This window comes from Prunus mume, linkage group LG2 (assembly GCF_029339155.1).
Source record: "Prunus mume cultivar Tortuosa linkage group LG2, ASM2933915v1, whole genome shotgun sequence".
Classification (NCBI taxonomy): domain Eukaryota; kingdom Viridiplantae; phylum Streptophyta; class Magnoliopsida; order Rosales; family Rosaceae; genus Prunus; species Prunus mume.
Window position 1 is genome coordinate 34,037,647 of NC_142699.1, and position 16,855 is coordinate 34,054,501.

The window sequence follows — 16,855 nt, forward strand, 5'->3', positions numbered from 1 at the left end:
TGAGATACATGTGGGTATTTGGTAAGAGCTTCTTTCATACTGGTGATTTTTTTATTAATTTTTTTTTGAAATTTCCTATTGAGAGGGGATATAACATATTAAACTCACACACACTATACGGATCTAAAACTCGAACTCAGGACCTTTCATGAAGGAGTAATTGCTTTAAACCACTATACGAATGAGTCCTTTTTTGTTGTAAGTGATTTTAATTAGTGCTTATATCCATGTGATTTATCGTCGATGAATTTTCTGTTTACATGTTGAATCTTCTAGAAAAGACTTCAGAAATGTAAGTATCAGAAGCTAATTAAAGTTTATTTATATGCTGTGCTATGACTCTCGCTTCTGCTTTATATGCCATACTTGCACCTCATGCCCGTGACCAAGACAAACAAAAGGAAAAATAAATAATAAAGAACCCTCAACCAAGAAGTAAAATATTTCCACGAGAAACTTGAATCATATAACTTTAATTGTCCCCATCGGAAAAAAAAAGAAAAAGAAAGAAAAAGAAGTTTATGCTTCTAGCTTAATTATTGTTAAAATTCTAAAGGTTTTCGTTAATCGCCTCGGATTCGATTTAATTATATTCCATACTTGGATGACTAATCTCACTTTCAAACCTTAAAGTAGGATTATAAGACCAAAAGAAAGGTTTATCTTGTAAAACACTATTGTCTTATATTCTATTTCCTTTCAAGCGGGGCCTTGTGCAATGCTCAAAAATCAAATGCAAAAACATATGAATTACTGAAGAATATATAATAAATCTGTACAAGGAAGCCAAGACACAACATCCAATTGGTTTTCTCAATGCCTTTTGTGAGAATCGAATTGCCAATTATAATGTTTGGTACTTCCACACACTCATTATCATGACATGTATAATGTATAATTTGGTTTAAAATCTACACAATTATAATATAAATTAAATTAGGTTTAGGTTTAGGTACGATGAAGAAATCCAACAACCAGTAAATTTTTAGGCATGAGCTCTTTAGTTATTAAACATTGCAATAGATTAGGCAATAGGGGTAAGGCGTGATTTCATGTATATGTCATGAAGCATAGAAAATAGGGTTCGCAAAACAATAAATGATGAGCATGAACAGCATGTGAAGCCAGCCATGCAGCTAGGACACTGTATATCAGTTAGAAGATAATAATATTTTAGCAATAGCAGACGTATCTGAAATGTCAAGCAATCTGACACTTCAACCTAAAAGAGCCTGCAACATCAGAAAAATTCGTATATAACGGGATATAACTATTTTGCTATTCTTATATGTTATGTTATATGATAAAAATTTCACATGACAGATAAGATAGTAAAACAGTATTATTCCCGTGACATACAAGTTCTTCTTATTAAACCAATCCAAAGACTTAATTTGGACCAAAAGAACATCTTGTTGACAGAAAGTAGTAATCTAGGACCAGAAGAAGAGCGGTTCAAAATTTGGTAAAATAAAAATACAGATTGAGTTGAACATTGCAAGTTAAATGTCCATGATGACATAGTTGACTATATCTGTGCTGGGCCCCTGCTTTCTTTACTCTTTCACCTGAGCTTGCTTCTTGTATTTCTCCAAATAACCACTCATTAATGTATATATAACTTACATAAAAAAAACTATAAATAAATAAAAAAGGAGAGCCGCTCATCATCTATGTGTAGTGTTTTGCTTCTCCATGCTGCAATGGTTTCTCATATCCTATAATATGCCAGAAATTTCATCGTTACATGAATTATGTAATATTGTTTGTTGGGGCACTGTTTAGCATTTGAATCTGTTTCTATGGATTCTGGAACAGTTTTAGGATATGGATATGTGGTTGTTTACTTGTTTATGCACAATCGCTTGCACACCTCTAAAGTAGTGGGCAGTGTGGTCTCTCTCCATTCATTTATACAAAAATTATACACTTTTTTCTTCATATTTCACATCACGCGACTTCGTGTGATGAGAAAAATGGAGAAAAAAGGGTATCAAACATGTTAAACAAGAATTTTACTCATCCATCCATGCCATACATCATATTTTCAAAATGAAGTAGGGGTATTTTGGGTCTAGAAAAATTGGTACTGAGTTCCAGTCTGTTTCCTTGACTAGCTGACCTACTAAACTTGGATATCCCAACCTCAATAATTAAATATAAATAGAAATGAGAGGAACATTTCAAATTTCATGAAATGTGTATATCATCATAATGAGGGCAGCAAATGGTCTTTGGTTAATTTGCTGTCCAGTCTGTTCATTTGACCTTTCAACCTTTTTCACAATTTGTGCTAAACATTTCTTCAAGATCACACTGATTACTTGTCCCCTTGTAATCATAGTCACTTTTATTTTTAAACATAAACTATAATCTAAAATTGATGTTTGACTAACAAAAAGAAAAGGTTAGTTTTACACATTAAATCTGAAATTGTAAACTCTGAGGTTCTTGGTTTTAAATGCTAAACCTAATTAAGTTTCTGATTATCTGTCACCCTCAGGACACATTTTAGATATTACTATAAAGAATTAAAATAAATAAATAAAAGAAAAGGGAGAAATTTGAAGAAACAGCAAAGAAAGCTTCAATGTTTTTCATGCTTCTCTTTTACTGTATGTAATGTAAGGCATGCCCTCTCTCCTCCTCATCACCTACCACTGACAACTCCACCCCTTCTTATTAACCCCACCACCTCCATTTGCTCTTCCCAGAATTCATGTGCCCCTTCTCTTCTCCATTCCCCTTGGACTGCACAAAGACACATTAGGCTCTGTGCTTGTGACCCTTTGTTTGGAGTTTTCCAATAGGGGCAAGTGCGGTGGGAAGAGTGCTCTATCTGACTATCTGAGCTTGGATACAAAACCCATTTGCCCAATTGAGAAAACCCAGAAAGGAAACCTAATACTTTTTTACATTTATTTTCAGAGAGTTTGAACAATGGGATTGATTTGGGTGTGTGGCAGTAGCCTCATTTCCAAGTTGGTTTTTTCTGGGTTCTTTTAATAAGAGATCTAGGGGGTTGAGTTTGGTTCATTACCTGTCGAGGAGGCTGACGAAGGCTTTCACATTAAATTTGAAGAAAAGGTACCAATTCAGAAACTTTTCTGTGTATGGAGCCTCTCTTTATATGGTTATTGCTTGTTACATTTATACTCCTCTTCTGTATTTACTCGATGAGCGAAGAAATGAGAAAATACTATAAAATGGTTTTCTGAATTTTTTTCTGTTGTTGTTATGCCATAGATATCACAATCTCAACCTGTTTTGACTTTGGCGGGTAATGTAGAACTTGACTGAACTAAGCCTCGTGGTGGTTGTATATTAGGTTAATGGTTTTCTGCAGTTATTGGTTTACTTGGGTCCAGAATTATCAAAGTTTTGGTCTTTATCACTTGTATATATTGGCTAATTTGAAATGATGTACGAAATGCATTAGTTGGTTATGCTGCAAGTCTGTTTTCACAGTATGAAAGTGGGTGGAGCTGAAAAGAAAACATCTTTGTATATTTTTCCTGCTCTTCCTTTGGTTGAAGTATGTTTCCCTGATCACCCTGGTGTTCTGCTCTCTCTATCGAGATTGCGTACAGGGGTTGAGTCTGTTTCCTTGATCACTTCGGTTTTCATCTCTCTCTCTCTCTCTCTCTCTCTATATATTGGTTTCTGTACAGCACTATCTTATCTTCTACTATTTTCTTTGATTTTATTATGCTTCCCATTTGTGGATGTGCATTTTTAAATTTTTAAAGAAAAAATTGATGGCCATTCTTATTTTGGAGTCAGCCTTCTGTTATTTGAGTTTCAACGTGAACTTTGAAAGATGTGAACCGGTGGTGACATAAGCAGTTAAATTCAGGAACGAAATGCTATATATGCAAAAAGTTTGCGTTTTTGCATTCATGGAATTGAAAATTTCTTATTTCTTTTGCTTTGAACTCTGCAGGTGACTTTTAACGCCAAAATATGGCATCTGGTCTTGATACTGTATTAGCCAAGAAGACGTTTGTTTTCGGCTTAAGAGTTTGGGTCTTAACAGGGATCATTGTGGGGGTTTTTATAGTGATGATTCTTGCGGTGTTATCAGTTTGCCTTACTTCACGAAAGAGATCCAGAAAGTCTAATGACATGCTTCCTCTTAGCCAAATTCCAAATGTTTCAAAGGAAATCAAAGAGATTAGGGTTGATCAAGTTTCATCAAATAACTATGTACCCCGTAACAGTTCTTTCCTCACCCTTAGTGATAAATTCAATGACAGAGAGTCAGAGAAAGTTTTGATCCAGAAGAATGGAGATAGTAGCAGTCGATCAGGCTCATTTAACAATACAGAAAAAGAAAATGTCGGTTCTCCATCGGGAGACGAGGGTGGTGCAGGAACAGCTTATTTCAGGCCCTCTTCACATCCTATCACTGCCCCTTCGCCTCTTTCTGGTCTACCTGAATTCTCTCGCCTTGGTTGGGGTCACTGGTTTACATTAAGGGACCTTGAATTTGCAACAAATCGGTTTTCAAAGGAAAATGTCATTGGCGAGGGGGGATATGGAGTTGTTTATCAGGGTAATCTGATTAATGGAACTCCTGTGGCTGTGAAGAAGCTACTCAACAACCTGTAAGATGCATTTTGTATTATTGTTTCAGTAGCTCCATGGGTTTCTATTTTTCATATTTTCTCTTTTCATTATGGTTCTATGGTTTGTGCTTATAATATATTCATCTCATAGAGGACAAGCGGAAAAGGAATTTAGAGTGGAAGTTGAGGCTATTGGGCATGTAAGACATAAAAACTTGGTTCGACTTTTGGGATACTGCATAGAAGGCACCCACAGGTATCATACCCCTTCATTTTACTCATTTATTTTATGAGCACCTTGTTTATAATAAAGGAAAGAGTAACACCGTCACAGCCTTATTACATATAAAATGTGTTCAAATTGATACACATGCATGAGAGAGAGAGAAAGGTGGCTTAGTTCTTAAATCTGTGAGTTTTGTTCAGGTTGCTGGTTTATGAGTATGTCAACAATGGAAACTTGGAGCAATGGCTTCATGGAGCTATGCGTCATCATGGATATCTCACTTGGGAGGCACGCATGAAAGTTCTCCTTGGCACTGCTAAGGCGTAAGTCTGCCGATACCTAAGTTTGAATTGTTTGCACTTGTGGTTCTTCACCTTCTGACTCATTTTAACATTTTGCAGGCTGGCTTATTTGCATGAGGCCATTGAGCCAAAAGTTGTGCATCGAGACATCAAGTCGAGCAATATCTTGCTTGATGATGACTTCAATGCGAAGATATCTGATTTTGGTCTGGCAAAGTTGCTAGGTGCTGGAAAGAGTCATATTACAACTAGAGTTATGGGTACCTTTGGGTTAGTAATTCTTTTGATGAACAGTTACTTGCAACTTTTTGTTTCAAGATTCTTTATGGGTAGAAGAACTGTAAGTAATTAGTTTAGAGGTAAGAATCCTTTCATCATTCTTTTCTTTTTTCAGATATGTAGCCCCAGAATATGCCAATTCTGGCCTTTTAAATGAAAAGAGTGATGTTTATAGCTTTGGGGTTGTGATTTTGGAAGCAATTACTGGAAGAGACCCAGTGGATTATGGTAGGCCAGCACAAGAGGTATGCGAGAAATGCTATTTTTTCAGATTGAGAATTTTGATTCATACATGCATTTTAGTTCTGTATTTCTAATATTTTATTAGTTCTGGTTGCATGTCATATTCGATAGTAAACACACTGGCCAATGAAAATTGTAGCTTGTAAATTCATTACTACCAAACAAACTCATAATCAGCATGGAATTGTTTGATGTGTTCCGTGATGGCTATCTTTAGACAAATAGAAAAAGAAGAAATAATACCAGTGTAGTCACAGTTGTCCTTACTCCTGCCGGGTGGTTCTTGCAGGTAAATTTGGTAGACTGGCTCAAGATGATGGTTGGAAGCAGGCGTTCAGAAGAGGTGGTGGATCCAAACATTGAGACCAGGCCATCAACGAGTGCCCTTAAACGAGCCCTCTTGACTGCATTGAGGTGTGTAGATCCAGACTCTGATAAAAGACCTAAGATGGGCCAAGTTGTTCGCATGCTTGAGTCAGAGGAGTATCCCATACCTCGAGAGGTATGTTTCTGAAATCATCTTTAAAGTAACAAACAGTACCATGTATGATGTTATCATGTTTCTACCATTGAATAATATGAAACCAATGACAAACAGACCTTATATCCATTTTTGAGACAAATGTGATTGGTTTTTTAATATTGGTTTCCATCTTTATACTTGGGGAGTTCATAAGTTGATGTATCTAATGTGACTTGGTTGGAATTCAGGACCGAAGAGGTCGAAGAAGTCAAGCAGGGAATATGGAGGCTGGGTCTCTAAAAGACAATTCTGATACAGATAGGAGTGACAACCCGGATATAAGGGCAGATAGCAGAAGGAACTATCGAAAATAGGCAAAGGGTTGAATCAATCATAGAATTGCAAGGAAAACAAGCCAAAGGGAACATGTTGCACTCATTTCAAGCTTTCACATTCTTGGCCCTGCCTTAGTTGAGATAAAGGAAAGGAATCAGAACGTGAAGGAATTTTTTTTCTTCTTTTCTTTTAAATACATAAACCTACTTATAGGTCTTGGAGAGATGGTTATTGTGTATGGAGTGGCATTAGATGGGGACGCCCTTGCCACCGGGTGTGTACAGTTCTGATTTTTTCTTTTCCTTTTGATTTTTTTGGGTCTTAGGTGACTGTAGTTCATGAGATCTTCTTTTATGTATGTTTTGCCCTTCTTGTGAAGGAGAGATTTCAAGAAAAAAAGGAAAGACAATTGTCCAAGTATATGCTAAACTTTACAGGAAGAAAATGGAAATTATGCCAGTTTGTTGAAGAAATAAATTGTTTCTACCTCTCCTACCTATTACGTTTTGAAGCAATTCCACGTAAAGAAAGGGAGTCACATGAGTGCCAAGTTCATAGAGGGTTTGCATGTCATGTGAATTTTGAAGGCGAAAATTGAACACCATGTGCCTTGTATAATGGTACGCACGGGAGTCTCTCTCTCTCTCTCTCTCTCTCTCTCTCTCTCTCTGTGAAAGTCACAGCATTGTGGGACGGTTGGTTTCCAGACAAATCCATTGAAATTTGAATGAACACAAAATATCAAGTTCTATGGTATTTGATTCTTGGAATTTCAATTGCCAACAGGTCCAGTTGAAAAGGGCATTGACTTGCATATAAGAAGTCTTAAGTTCGAACCCCCATAGTATCATAGTTGTGTGCGTGTGAAAAATCCTCTCTCATGTAGTTTAGACTGTCGCTTGTATTAAAAAAATAATAATAAAAATAATAAAGTTGGTAAGTTCGAAGAAAGCCCACATGAAAGGCATATATTGACTCATTGCAACGTATCTGTTTTTTTGTTTAATACAGGCAATCAAAAATGAGAAAGGATGGTAAGAAAAACCATTCATATTGACGTTGACCTGGAAATGGGGTTGCTTTTTTTCTTTTCCTAGTCTTCTGCTCAAGTCCAAATATGACAATTCAAAGTTCAGCGGCCTGCTCACGGAAACTTCTTGTTTTCCAGGAGACTAATTAGACCCGAGAAAAGGATGTTAATGTAGAATGGTCAAACAACCCAAGCTCCAATAAGCAACTTTTAAACCGGTAGCAGAATCAATGTGAATTATATAGGATCAGTAAGATTTTGATGACAAGGGAACCAGAGGAAGTTACATGATCTACACAACTATGTTTACCAAATGAATCTTCAACAATATTGTCTGCAAGAGAGATTGACAGGTCGCGAACCCAAGCGTTTTTTGTTTCAATGGTGGGGGCCGGACCGAGCATTCAATAGCGGCTGTAGAGCCTTGACGACAATGCTCATATTTGGCCGAAAATCAGCTTCATATTGGACGCACAAGGCAGCAACAGCAGCCAGCTGTTTCAAGCACAAACAATGGTGATCAGTGGATGTGAAGTACATCATCAATGACAAATAGCCATCAGATTAAAGATCCCTCATTCCTAAGAGAGTGACCTACCCACCATTTCAATTAGTCGATAACTGGCCAGAACAAAGTATGTCGTGTTCTTGCACATATATTGAGGAAAAATACCAAAAGCAAGTATTTTTTGGAATTAAGTAATCAACTCATGGTAAATAATTACTCAATCCGTTTCCCATTACCTTTGCAACTGCCTTGGAAGGGTATTCTCCATTGAGTCTAGCATCAACACACTGCTTCACCTTATCTTCGCTGAGTTTCGGTGTTGCCTAATAGAATCCAAAAATTCCCAAAAAAAAAGAAAAAAAAACAGCTGAAATGAAAGATGCAAATCTATAACAAATAAAATTCCCCTTCCCAAATGAATAAAATAAAATAAGGATGTGAGTTGTATGAGTTACTAGTAAACAAGAACTAGGATGAAATTAGTACCCATGTCACAAGGCTCTGCTGTCCACGTGGCAATGTGTGATCAACAGGTTTGCGCCCAGTCAAGAGTTCAAGCAGAACTACACCAAAGCTGTAAACATCACTTTTTGAACTCAGCTGTCCGGTCATTGCATATCTGCCATTCAGAATCATATATAAGAATTAGGCCTAGTGGCTGTGCGTTTTAAGTGTCTACTTCACGATGGCAATTAAAAAAGAGACGACATATGCCAAATCAAAATTTTGAGCATGCACCATAATGTGATTTATAGAGTACATCAAGCAATAACTTACTCTGGAGCATGATAACCAAAAGTCCCAAGAACACGAGTGGAATGAAGACGTGCAGCCATATCAGGGGCTTGATTTGACAGATCAAAGTCAGCAATCTTTGCAACATCATCATCAAAAAGCAGTATATTGCAGGACTTAATATCACGATGGATTATATGAGGCTGAGCCTTTTCATGTAAATATTCAAGTCCTCTTGCTGCTCCAACAGCAATTTTAACCCTTTGCATCCATGACAGAACTGGACCTGGCTGTGCTCCCTTAACACCTTTCTGTCCTATAACCACATAACAAGGAAAAAATATATATTAGCAAGGAGATAAAGGCTATCTTACTACTTATCAAAAGGGACATAACCCAAAAATTTGCAGTTGAAGAGCTATTTTCTAATGTTTGGAGGCTAACCCACTCATAGAGCAGAAGATATGAAACAGTTAGGAAGATTAGATGTTAATTATTTGTACTAAAATTCAATCCTCATGTAACCGAAAGAATTTAATCCTCTTATGAAATAGCTTAAAACACTAGGCATGCATGATATGGACCTTCTAAATATAAGTTATTAAGCCAATCAGAAATTTGTGAACATATAAACTCTCAGCATGCTCAAACAAGAATAAAAGATTTATATGGTCCTTCAGAATTTATAATTTATGGAGGGTATAAATAACATCAAATGATAGGCAACAGTGGTGAAGAAATAAGAAGTTTGAAAAGCATAGAAATGTACTTACCATGGAGAATATCATGAAGTGACCCATTAGGAGCATACTCATAGGCAAGGAGACGGAGAGGGCCATCAATACAATAACCAACAAGCTCAACAACATTTTCATGTTTTAGTCTTGAAACCATGGAGACCTGTAAAGTTATGATCCAAGCAAATTTGAGCACAAAATTGCATACCATGTCAAGTACCAAATAAAAAACATTCCTGTAGACCTAACCTGTGATAAAAATTCTTGGTCAGGTTGTTTACTGGAATCTAACTTTTTAATAGCTGCAGCTGGCCCACTTTTCAGAACACCATGATATACTCTTCCATATGAACCCTCACCAATTAAGGACTTTGTGCCAAAATTATCTGTCAAATCTTTTAATTCATCGACTGGAATGGCAGGGACAGCAATGGGTAGGATATTTACAGTCTGAGTATCCTTTGGTGCAGTTTCTCTGTGATAGTAACCTCCACTACTGCCTACAATTAAAACGTCCAGCTTTAGATCAATCAAATAAACACCATAAAAGATGGATATCCAAAAGCAAATGCATACGAGTTGCTCTAGCTAATATCAAGTGAAAAGTCATGGAATTCTGTTATATCAAAATGCACTCATAAAAAGACATGTTTCTCAAACAAATTGAATGTGAAAAAGTGCCCTCACAACCCCAGAGTTCCCCTTCCTCCCCCTCAAAAAAGAAAAAGCCTCGGGTATACAGATTTACCTGCTGAGTTATTTGCTACAAACGGTCCATTGTCAGAAGCTTTGCGGATATCATCTTGTACACAACAACTGAAGCAGCTCATGATCTCTTCTCCTGAAGGAACACTTCAAAATCACTGTAAGCAATTTTGCAAAGATAAACAGTGGATGATAAATTTTTTTGGAAAAAAAATCAATGCTTTGTGGACAATCATTTAGTTTGGCATAATTTGAGACAAGGCCAATCAAAGCTATTCAAAACAGAGAACTAGGTCCAAATCCCCTTGTAAAGCACTGAACTTTCCCCAGTTTTTTCATACTCTACATGTCAAACAACGACAAGATAGTACCCGAAAGAGAACAAAAAGGAAATCTGCATCAAAAGTCAAATCATTCATCAATCATTTCACTTAACAGATTAACTTAAAATTTCAAAATTCTCAGTTAACATTCTTCTTAAAACTCTTGTGTCGTGGATAGATTCAGTTTTACAACATAACACAAAACTCAAAAACTCAAAATCTTAATTTCTTCAGTGTTCCCTCTTGTTCAACAATAAACATAGACACTAAATCAAAAGCAAAAGAAGGCCCAATTAGAAAAGGTGCATCTGAAAGAAAAGAAAAAAAAACTGTAAAACAGCAAAATTGAGGGGTTTTATGCAAAACAAACAGATACAGAGGAGAAGTCAGAGGGAAGAAAGGCCTCACCTTTGGTATGATGAGAAGGTTCTGGCAATTGGGTTTTCAGTTTTCAGAGAAGTTTTGAATTGCTCCAAGTGATGAAACTGAAGCCGGCTAGCTATGGTGCGCAGGGGAAGGCGTACGTCAGCACTTAGCAAAGGCATGCAAATAGGAAGCAACGCTGTCTCTCTTTTCTTTTCTTTGACTTATGTTAGAGGAAACGAAGACAGCAGGGAAATTTGTGTCTTTCACTTTTGAACTCAACTCTCCTTGTTCTTCACGATCTTCAGCAATTTGGTAACTGTCAAAGACCAACCATTAATTTACAGAATCTTCTAATGTTTTATTTTTAATTCTATGGGTTAAGCAATTAAACAACTTTTCTTACAGTTATTGTAGCGTTTTATCTTTTAAATTCAACAACTTTTCTTACTGTTACTTTTCTCACACTCTTGAAAATATCATTTCTCATAATTTTTTTTTTTTTTCATTTTTTATACAAGCGATATTGGGAAATGGTATTTTTCCTCATACACATTATCAAGGTGTTATGAGAGGTTGAACTTAAGATTAATAATTGCAAGTCAAGGCCTTTTTTTTTTTTTTTTTCCAACCCCTTTTGACCATTAGTACAAAGTAATAAGGAAGAATTGGAAATTCAATCTGTTTAGTGCTTGAAAGTCTTGCATCTATAAGGATTCAAACTTAGAATGTCCCATCATTCATACGTATGTGGATTGGGAGATTAGTTTGTATGGAGCTTTCTAATATTTTTTTATTGCTGTTTTATGTTTCAAAGAGGAGGAAATCAAATTTAGAACGTCTTCCAATTTTATGAACAAGAAATACAACTAAACCAATAGCGAGCTAGTCGGTTTAATACTCGGAGACTAAACATTTTTACTGAGAATAAGATGCAAAGGACACCACCAACAAAGAGAACACAAAAGCTTTGCTGGAAGTGGCTGGCGTATGGTATAATAATTTTACCAGTATTATTTTATCTATGAGTGTATTATTATTAAATTATGGAAAAGCAAAGCAAAAAAAAGCAAATATTCCTTTGCTAAACCTAAATTCTTCAAATCATGTCTGTCTGAGTCTGACTGTCTCTCGTAATATATGCACATGTCACACCTCTCTGCAAGGAACAATTAGGCTGTCTTTGCACTTGATATTACTATATTTCAATGAAATTGTGAGCTGCTCTTCTTATTGCTTTTTTTTTTAAAGAAAAGAAAAATAAATACATAAATAAAGCGCTTTTTTATTTTTTTATTTTTCAAATATTGAAATATCACAGATGCTTGGGTTTTGTATAAAGCTTATCTGGAATTTTTTATGTCTTGGAATGTTTTTGATACATCATCCGAAAAGATAGAGACTTGTTAACAGGTTGTTGAGTTATTATTATTATTATTATTATTATTATTATTATTATTATTATTATTATATTTTAAATGAAAAAAAATTTAGAGAGATATTCTACAATCACGATTAACGTTAGACAGACTTGCAATTTTGAACAGAAGGACTTACACATGAAAATTACAAATCGCGCACTAATGAGTATTGTTGACAGCGAAACTCAAACACTGATATGGCTACACATAGTACAGAGAAATTACCGACAAATTGTTCAGCTTTGAATGCACCTAAAGCAAGCAAAGCCTGAAGTCAATAACTTTCACAACAAGAAAGATAAAAGCAGACACTCAAATGCTTGATGACACCGAATCTCTACTGTTTATGGATGGAAGAAGATAATGAGATATATATTTTCCATGTATTTATAAATCTTATCATGCATTAGTTTTATTTTTTCATCTTTAGGCTAACATGAATGTCGAAAATATACCTGCCAGTATTACAATACAATACTTACATGAAACAAATGTGTATGTAATGAGAAAAATAGATAATAAAATGTGTTATACGATTACTCTAAGCTTTGTTCGAATCATCATCCGTCAATTAAAAAAAAACTTAAAATATTTAAAGATGAAAATTTATTGAATCCACCAAACCGAGGGTGATCTCAATGGAGTGGGGTATCTCCTGTCGTTGTCTCTCATCATCTCTTTGTTTTTTTTTTGGAAACTGTCTCTCATCGCTTTCACACTTACATTTTTTTCTCTTAATACAACTCCAACATTCTCTTTCTGAACACTATATATTCTTTCTCAAATAAGAATTTTGGATATTATGAGATAAATTGCGTGACATGAAAATTTTCAGTTTCATCATTTCATGTATGTAACAGATCGATTGATTCATTAGGCAAGTTTTCATTCTCATCGAGGAAAAAAAAACAAAAACTCATGTTTTCATGGATAATGACACCAAACAAACCACCACTGGGTTACCCGTCAGCCCCAGCAATAGGGCAAATCTGGATTCATAATTTGGGTGGGTCCAAAGTTATGGTCTAAATGATTTTCAAGGTCCAGTTGGTTTGATGCTCAAAATATAGCCCAACATTTTTGCAATCTCTTTCATTGCATGGCTCGGTCTTTTTTTTTTCCCTGCATTTTTTATTTCGTTAGTGTTCTGTTTTTTTTTCTTCAATACAAAAACAAATTCATAATCCCAAAACGTTTTCGCATAGAGAGATTGCAAGAATCTCAAAATCGGGTTGTTCTTTCATGCAATGATTGCAAGACGCTCCCAGTCTCACATGAGTGTGTTTTATAGTGGGTTTAAGGTCGGGTTGGGTCCGTATAAAACTGGGTATAAGAAACTCATAGCTCGGGTTGGTGGTATATTGTAGAATTCTATAGTGAGGACCTTATTTAAGGCCCTTTGATGATATCATTTTTTTTTAACCGTGAGATCAAATTAGTTAGTTTGATCCAACAATTAAGAAATATAGCATTAAATAAGGCACTCACTATAAAATGAATATGTTATAATAAGTAATGCTTGTGGGCCTTTGCCTCCCACAAGATATAGTTCAATACAAAAATACTATAGCCCAATGCTTCATTTAAAAAAATAAATAAAAACCTTTAGCCCAAAAGTTGTACTTTACACCAACATGCTGCATGCATATATAAAAGGTCATATGACAAGCATGGGCGATAAATGAAATTCTTTGGAAAAAGCTTAGATTCATCCCAAAGCCGGTTTTTCGTTTGACGAGAATAGGCTCGTGAGTATAATTTGGTATAAGGATAATTGCTCTTAACCACTTAAGCTACAAATTCCTTGACAATTTACCATCTGGTTGGATAAATTGAACAACTATAATTATTTTATCAATTTCTCTTGTTTTTATTTTTTCTTATTTTTATACCTAGCATGTAAAGCATGTCAAGATGGACACATAAAACCTACAAGATATATATATATATATATTTAAAAAAAAAGAGGTTAAAATACTTGAAAATGCTTTTTCCCAAAAAAAAAAAAAAAAAAAAGGGAAAAGAAAAAATAAATGATAAGAGGCGTTACGTCGTTATCCGTAACGGCCGGTCAACGTGGAGGCAAGAGGGAGTGCTAAGGTTCTGATTGCAGATCACCTGATGTGCTCCTGTGACTTGCAATTGCCAAATCGGCAAAAACTTTTTGCTCCTTGAAACAAAATATCCGACATCCTGGGGGTCCAGCCATTCAATTTTCCATAGCCACAATTCAATCATGATTTAATGACTTTACCAAATCAATTAAAAGCCTGAATTAATATATGATTATGAAATTAATTCTTGTGTTTTTTTCCCCCCAACAATAATATTGTAAGATTTTAAAAGCTAAATCTTTGACTAGTTCAATGACGTTTTGGAGCAAACAATCTGTCCACTTGTTGGTGCATGAATGAATCTTTTTCCTACAAAACGACATATATATATATAATGCATGTTGGAAATGGATTCGGGGTTCAAGAAAAATAATCCATAGTTAGATAAAAGTTTACGTAAGTGATTGTTAGTCGTTGATATACATATTCTACATATATATTTTATAAACACCATTTGAATAACGGTTATATTTTTCGGGTAACAAGGAGGGCTAAAGCCGAACACAAACACAAACACAAACACTAAATGGTTGTTGATAGATGCATGAAGGATTTGTCCGGAACAAGTCAATTAAAGCAATATTGACCAAGTACGTACCCATGCGACTGCATTACTCATGTTGACCATAACCCTACCCATGTGCAGAAACAGTGATCATTTCTCTTTTAATGTAATCAAAATATAAACCCTAGAATTTTTCATTTTTAATGAATAAGAGAGGCCTTGGTCTTCTGGAGCCTCACACTCACAACAACAAAATAGCATGAAATTAATATATATTTTAAATACAAAGTTAAGTAAAAAGAAAGAGATCTCTCAATTGGATGCATGACACTAATAAAATTTGGCCCACATTCCGGAAGAGGTTCCATCCTCCATAACATGCACATGAGCTGCCAACCATCTGGTCTCTGGGGGACCGCACCATATGCACAGTTATTTGGATTCTCCTTGAGATATATAGAGGCTTGGGATGAGCGTGTGAACCCATGAAACCATATGTATTATGTATATATATGTTTAGGATGTGTTGCTTTGCTTTCTCCCTCCAAATACCCTAACTCCAACCACGTCGCATAACGTGAGTGATTGTGAGCCGTACGTTGATGCATCGTAGAATGTATGTAGACTGATGACTCACAAATAGTTAATTATGCGCACATGAATAAAGGATACTAGCATAATCATACTAGCATAATCTTAGCATGTATAGTAGTAATTCTTAATTCTTATCTATTTCGTTCCAAATACCAAATGCAATTTTTGACATTCTTGTAGCAAAAGCCTTCTCCTTATCTAACAGTTGTCTTATCTCACTTTTAACGGCCTCTTTTGCTTCAATTGATTCTCTCAGTTTATAAGAGGCAGAAAAGTTGGACATTCGGACGAATAGTTATGTTTTTCATGACCTTTGTCTGGTAGAAAATGGTAGTAGATTAAATCATCATAAAAAAAAATAAATAAATATATGTATGTTTCACAAAGCACTTTGCTTTTATTTTTGTGCAATTAGGTTAAGACAAACTCAATTTGCATTACGTACACGCAAATGATTCACAATTATTGATGTACGCGACCTCTACTGTAAGTTTGTATGTGTGAATGACTGACAATCACTCAGTTCACATGTGTAAATGACTGATAATCACTCGTGTACGTGTGTTCGTGAGCGATATGGAAAGCAACCCTCTAGCTCTAGGCATGAATAGACACGAAAACTTTAGGTTCCTTTGGAGTTAACTAAGGCCAGAACTTGGGGTGTCTATATAACACACAATTTAAGCTCTCGTACTGGTACTTTGGATAGGTTCCTATCTCACATGGTTGTCCCCAGCGCAAAAGAAGAGTAGTACCTACATGGTAAATTAACATGGTCCACAAGACCGTGGGTTTCCTTCCAACCCTTGTCCATCATGAGGATAGAATTTAATTCCTTCAAAAACTGGGGTGAATTTAGCAAAATAATAATAATAATAATAACTATGAAGAAGAAAGTAGACAACCACTATACCAAACACTAAGCTACGATGTGGTCTTATCATACCTTACTTTGTCCTACGCAATGAAATTAATCATTTCTTGAAGATTGCTAAAGTTAAGGTTTTCGTGTGGACAGTAATGCTAATCAAATCTTTGTTCATTTGAATGATTAGAAGTATTAAAACATTGATTGTAACAGTTAATCATAATTAGCTACTGCAATTAAGTTGGTTTTTTTTTTTTGGAATTACTTATTGAAGGGGATTATAAAAAATAACTTGATTGACCAGTTTAGGGTTTCTTAAGTCCCATTTGTTACAAAAGAAAAATCCCTAGCTGCTTGTCCCTTTGGAGCTCAGCGGCCGCCCTTCGTACTTTATTCCTTTCTTCTCCTCTCATCTCCTTTTCTCTCATTTCCTTCCTTTTCCCTATGGATTCTTTAGCCGGTATGACTCTATGGCTCTCTTCGGGTTACCCGAGAGGATGTGGAGCGGTGGTCCTCTTTCTTAGTTTGTTTTAGA

General features: G+C 35.5%; 2 protein-coding genes across 3 annotated transcripts; one reads left to right on the top strand and one right to left on the bottom strand.

Annotated features, from left to right (window-relative positions):
- Window positions 1–2,599: 2,599 nt before the first annotated feature.
- LOC103323284 (putative receptor-like protein kinase At5g18500) lies at window positions 2,600–6,894 on the top strand. Its single transcript, XM_008225269.2, has 8 exons — window positions 2,600–3,087; window positions 3,944–4,607; window positions 4,720–4,824; window positions 4,995–5,117; window positions 5,196–5,366; window positions 5,491–5,620; window positions 5,908–6,120; window positions 6,330–6,894. The coding sequence occupies exons 2-8, from the start codon at window positions 3,964–3,966 to the stop codon at window positions 6,453–6,455; spliced, it is 1,512 nt and encodes a 503-aa protein (XP_008223491.2). The 5' UTR covers window positions 2,600–3,087; window positions 3,944–3,963; the 3' UTR covers window positions 6,456–6,894.
- A 761-nt stretch (window positions 6,895–7,655) lies between these two features.
- On the bottom strand, window positions 7,656–11,181 carry LOC103323283 (pto-interacting protein 1). Of its 2 annotated transcripts, none has more exons than XM_008225268.2 (8): window positions 10,864–11,181; window positions 10,176–10,268; window positions 9,677–9,927; window positions 9,464–9,590; window positions 8,733–9,006; window positions 8,442–8,574; window positions 8,192–8,278; window positions 7,656–7,942 (listed from the first exon to the last, which is right to left on the bottom strand). In XM_008225268.2, exons 2-8 carry the CDS (start codon window positions 10,255–10,257, stop codon window positions 7,826–7,828), a joined length of 1,071 nt encoding a protein of 356 aa, XP_008223490.1. In that variant the 5' UTR covers window positions 10,258–10,268; window positions 10,864–11,181; the 3' UTR covers window positions 7,656–7,825. The 2 variants fall into 2 exon arrangements, with proteins under 2 accessions (XP_008223490.1, XP_088901360.1); XM_089045234.1 differs by having other exon boundaries at window positions 10,176–10,279; window positions 10,864–11,133.
- Window positions 11,182–16,855: the final 5,674 nt, after the last annotated feature.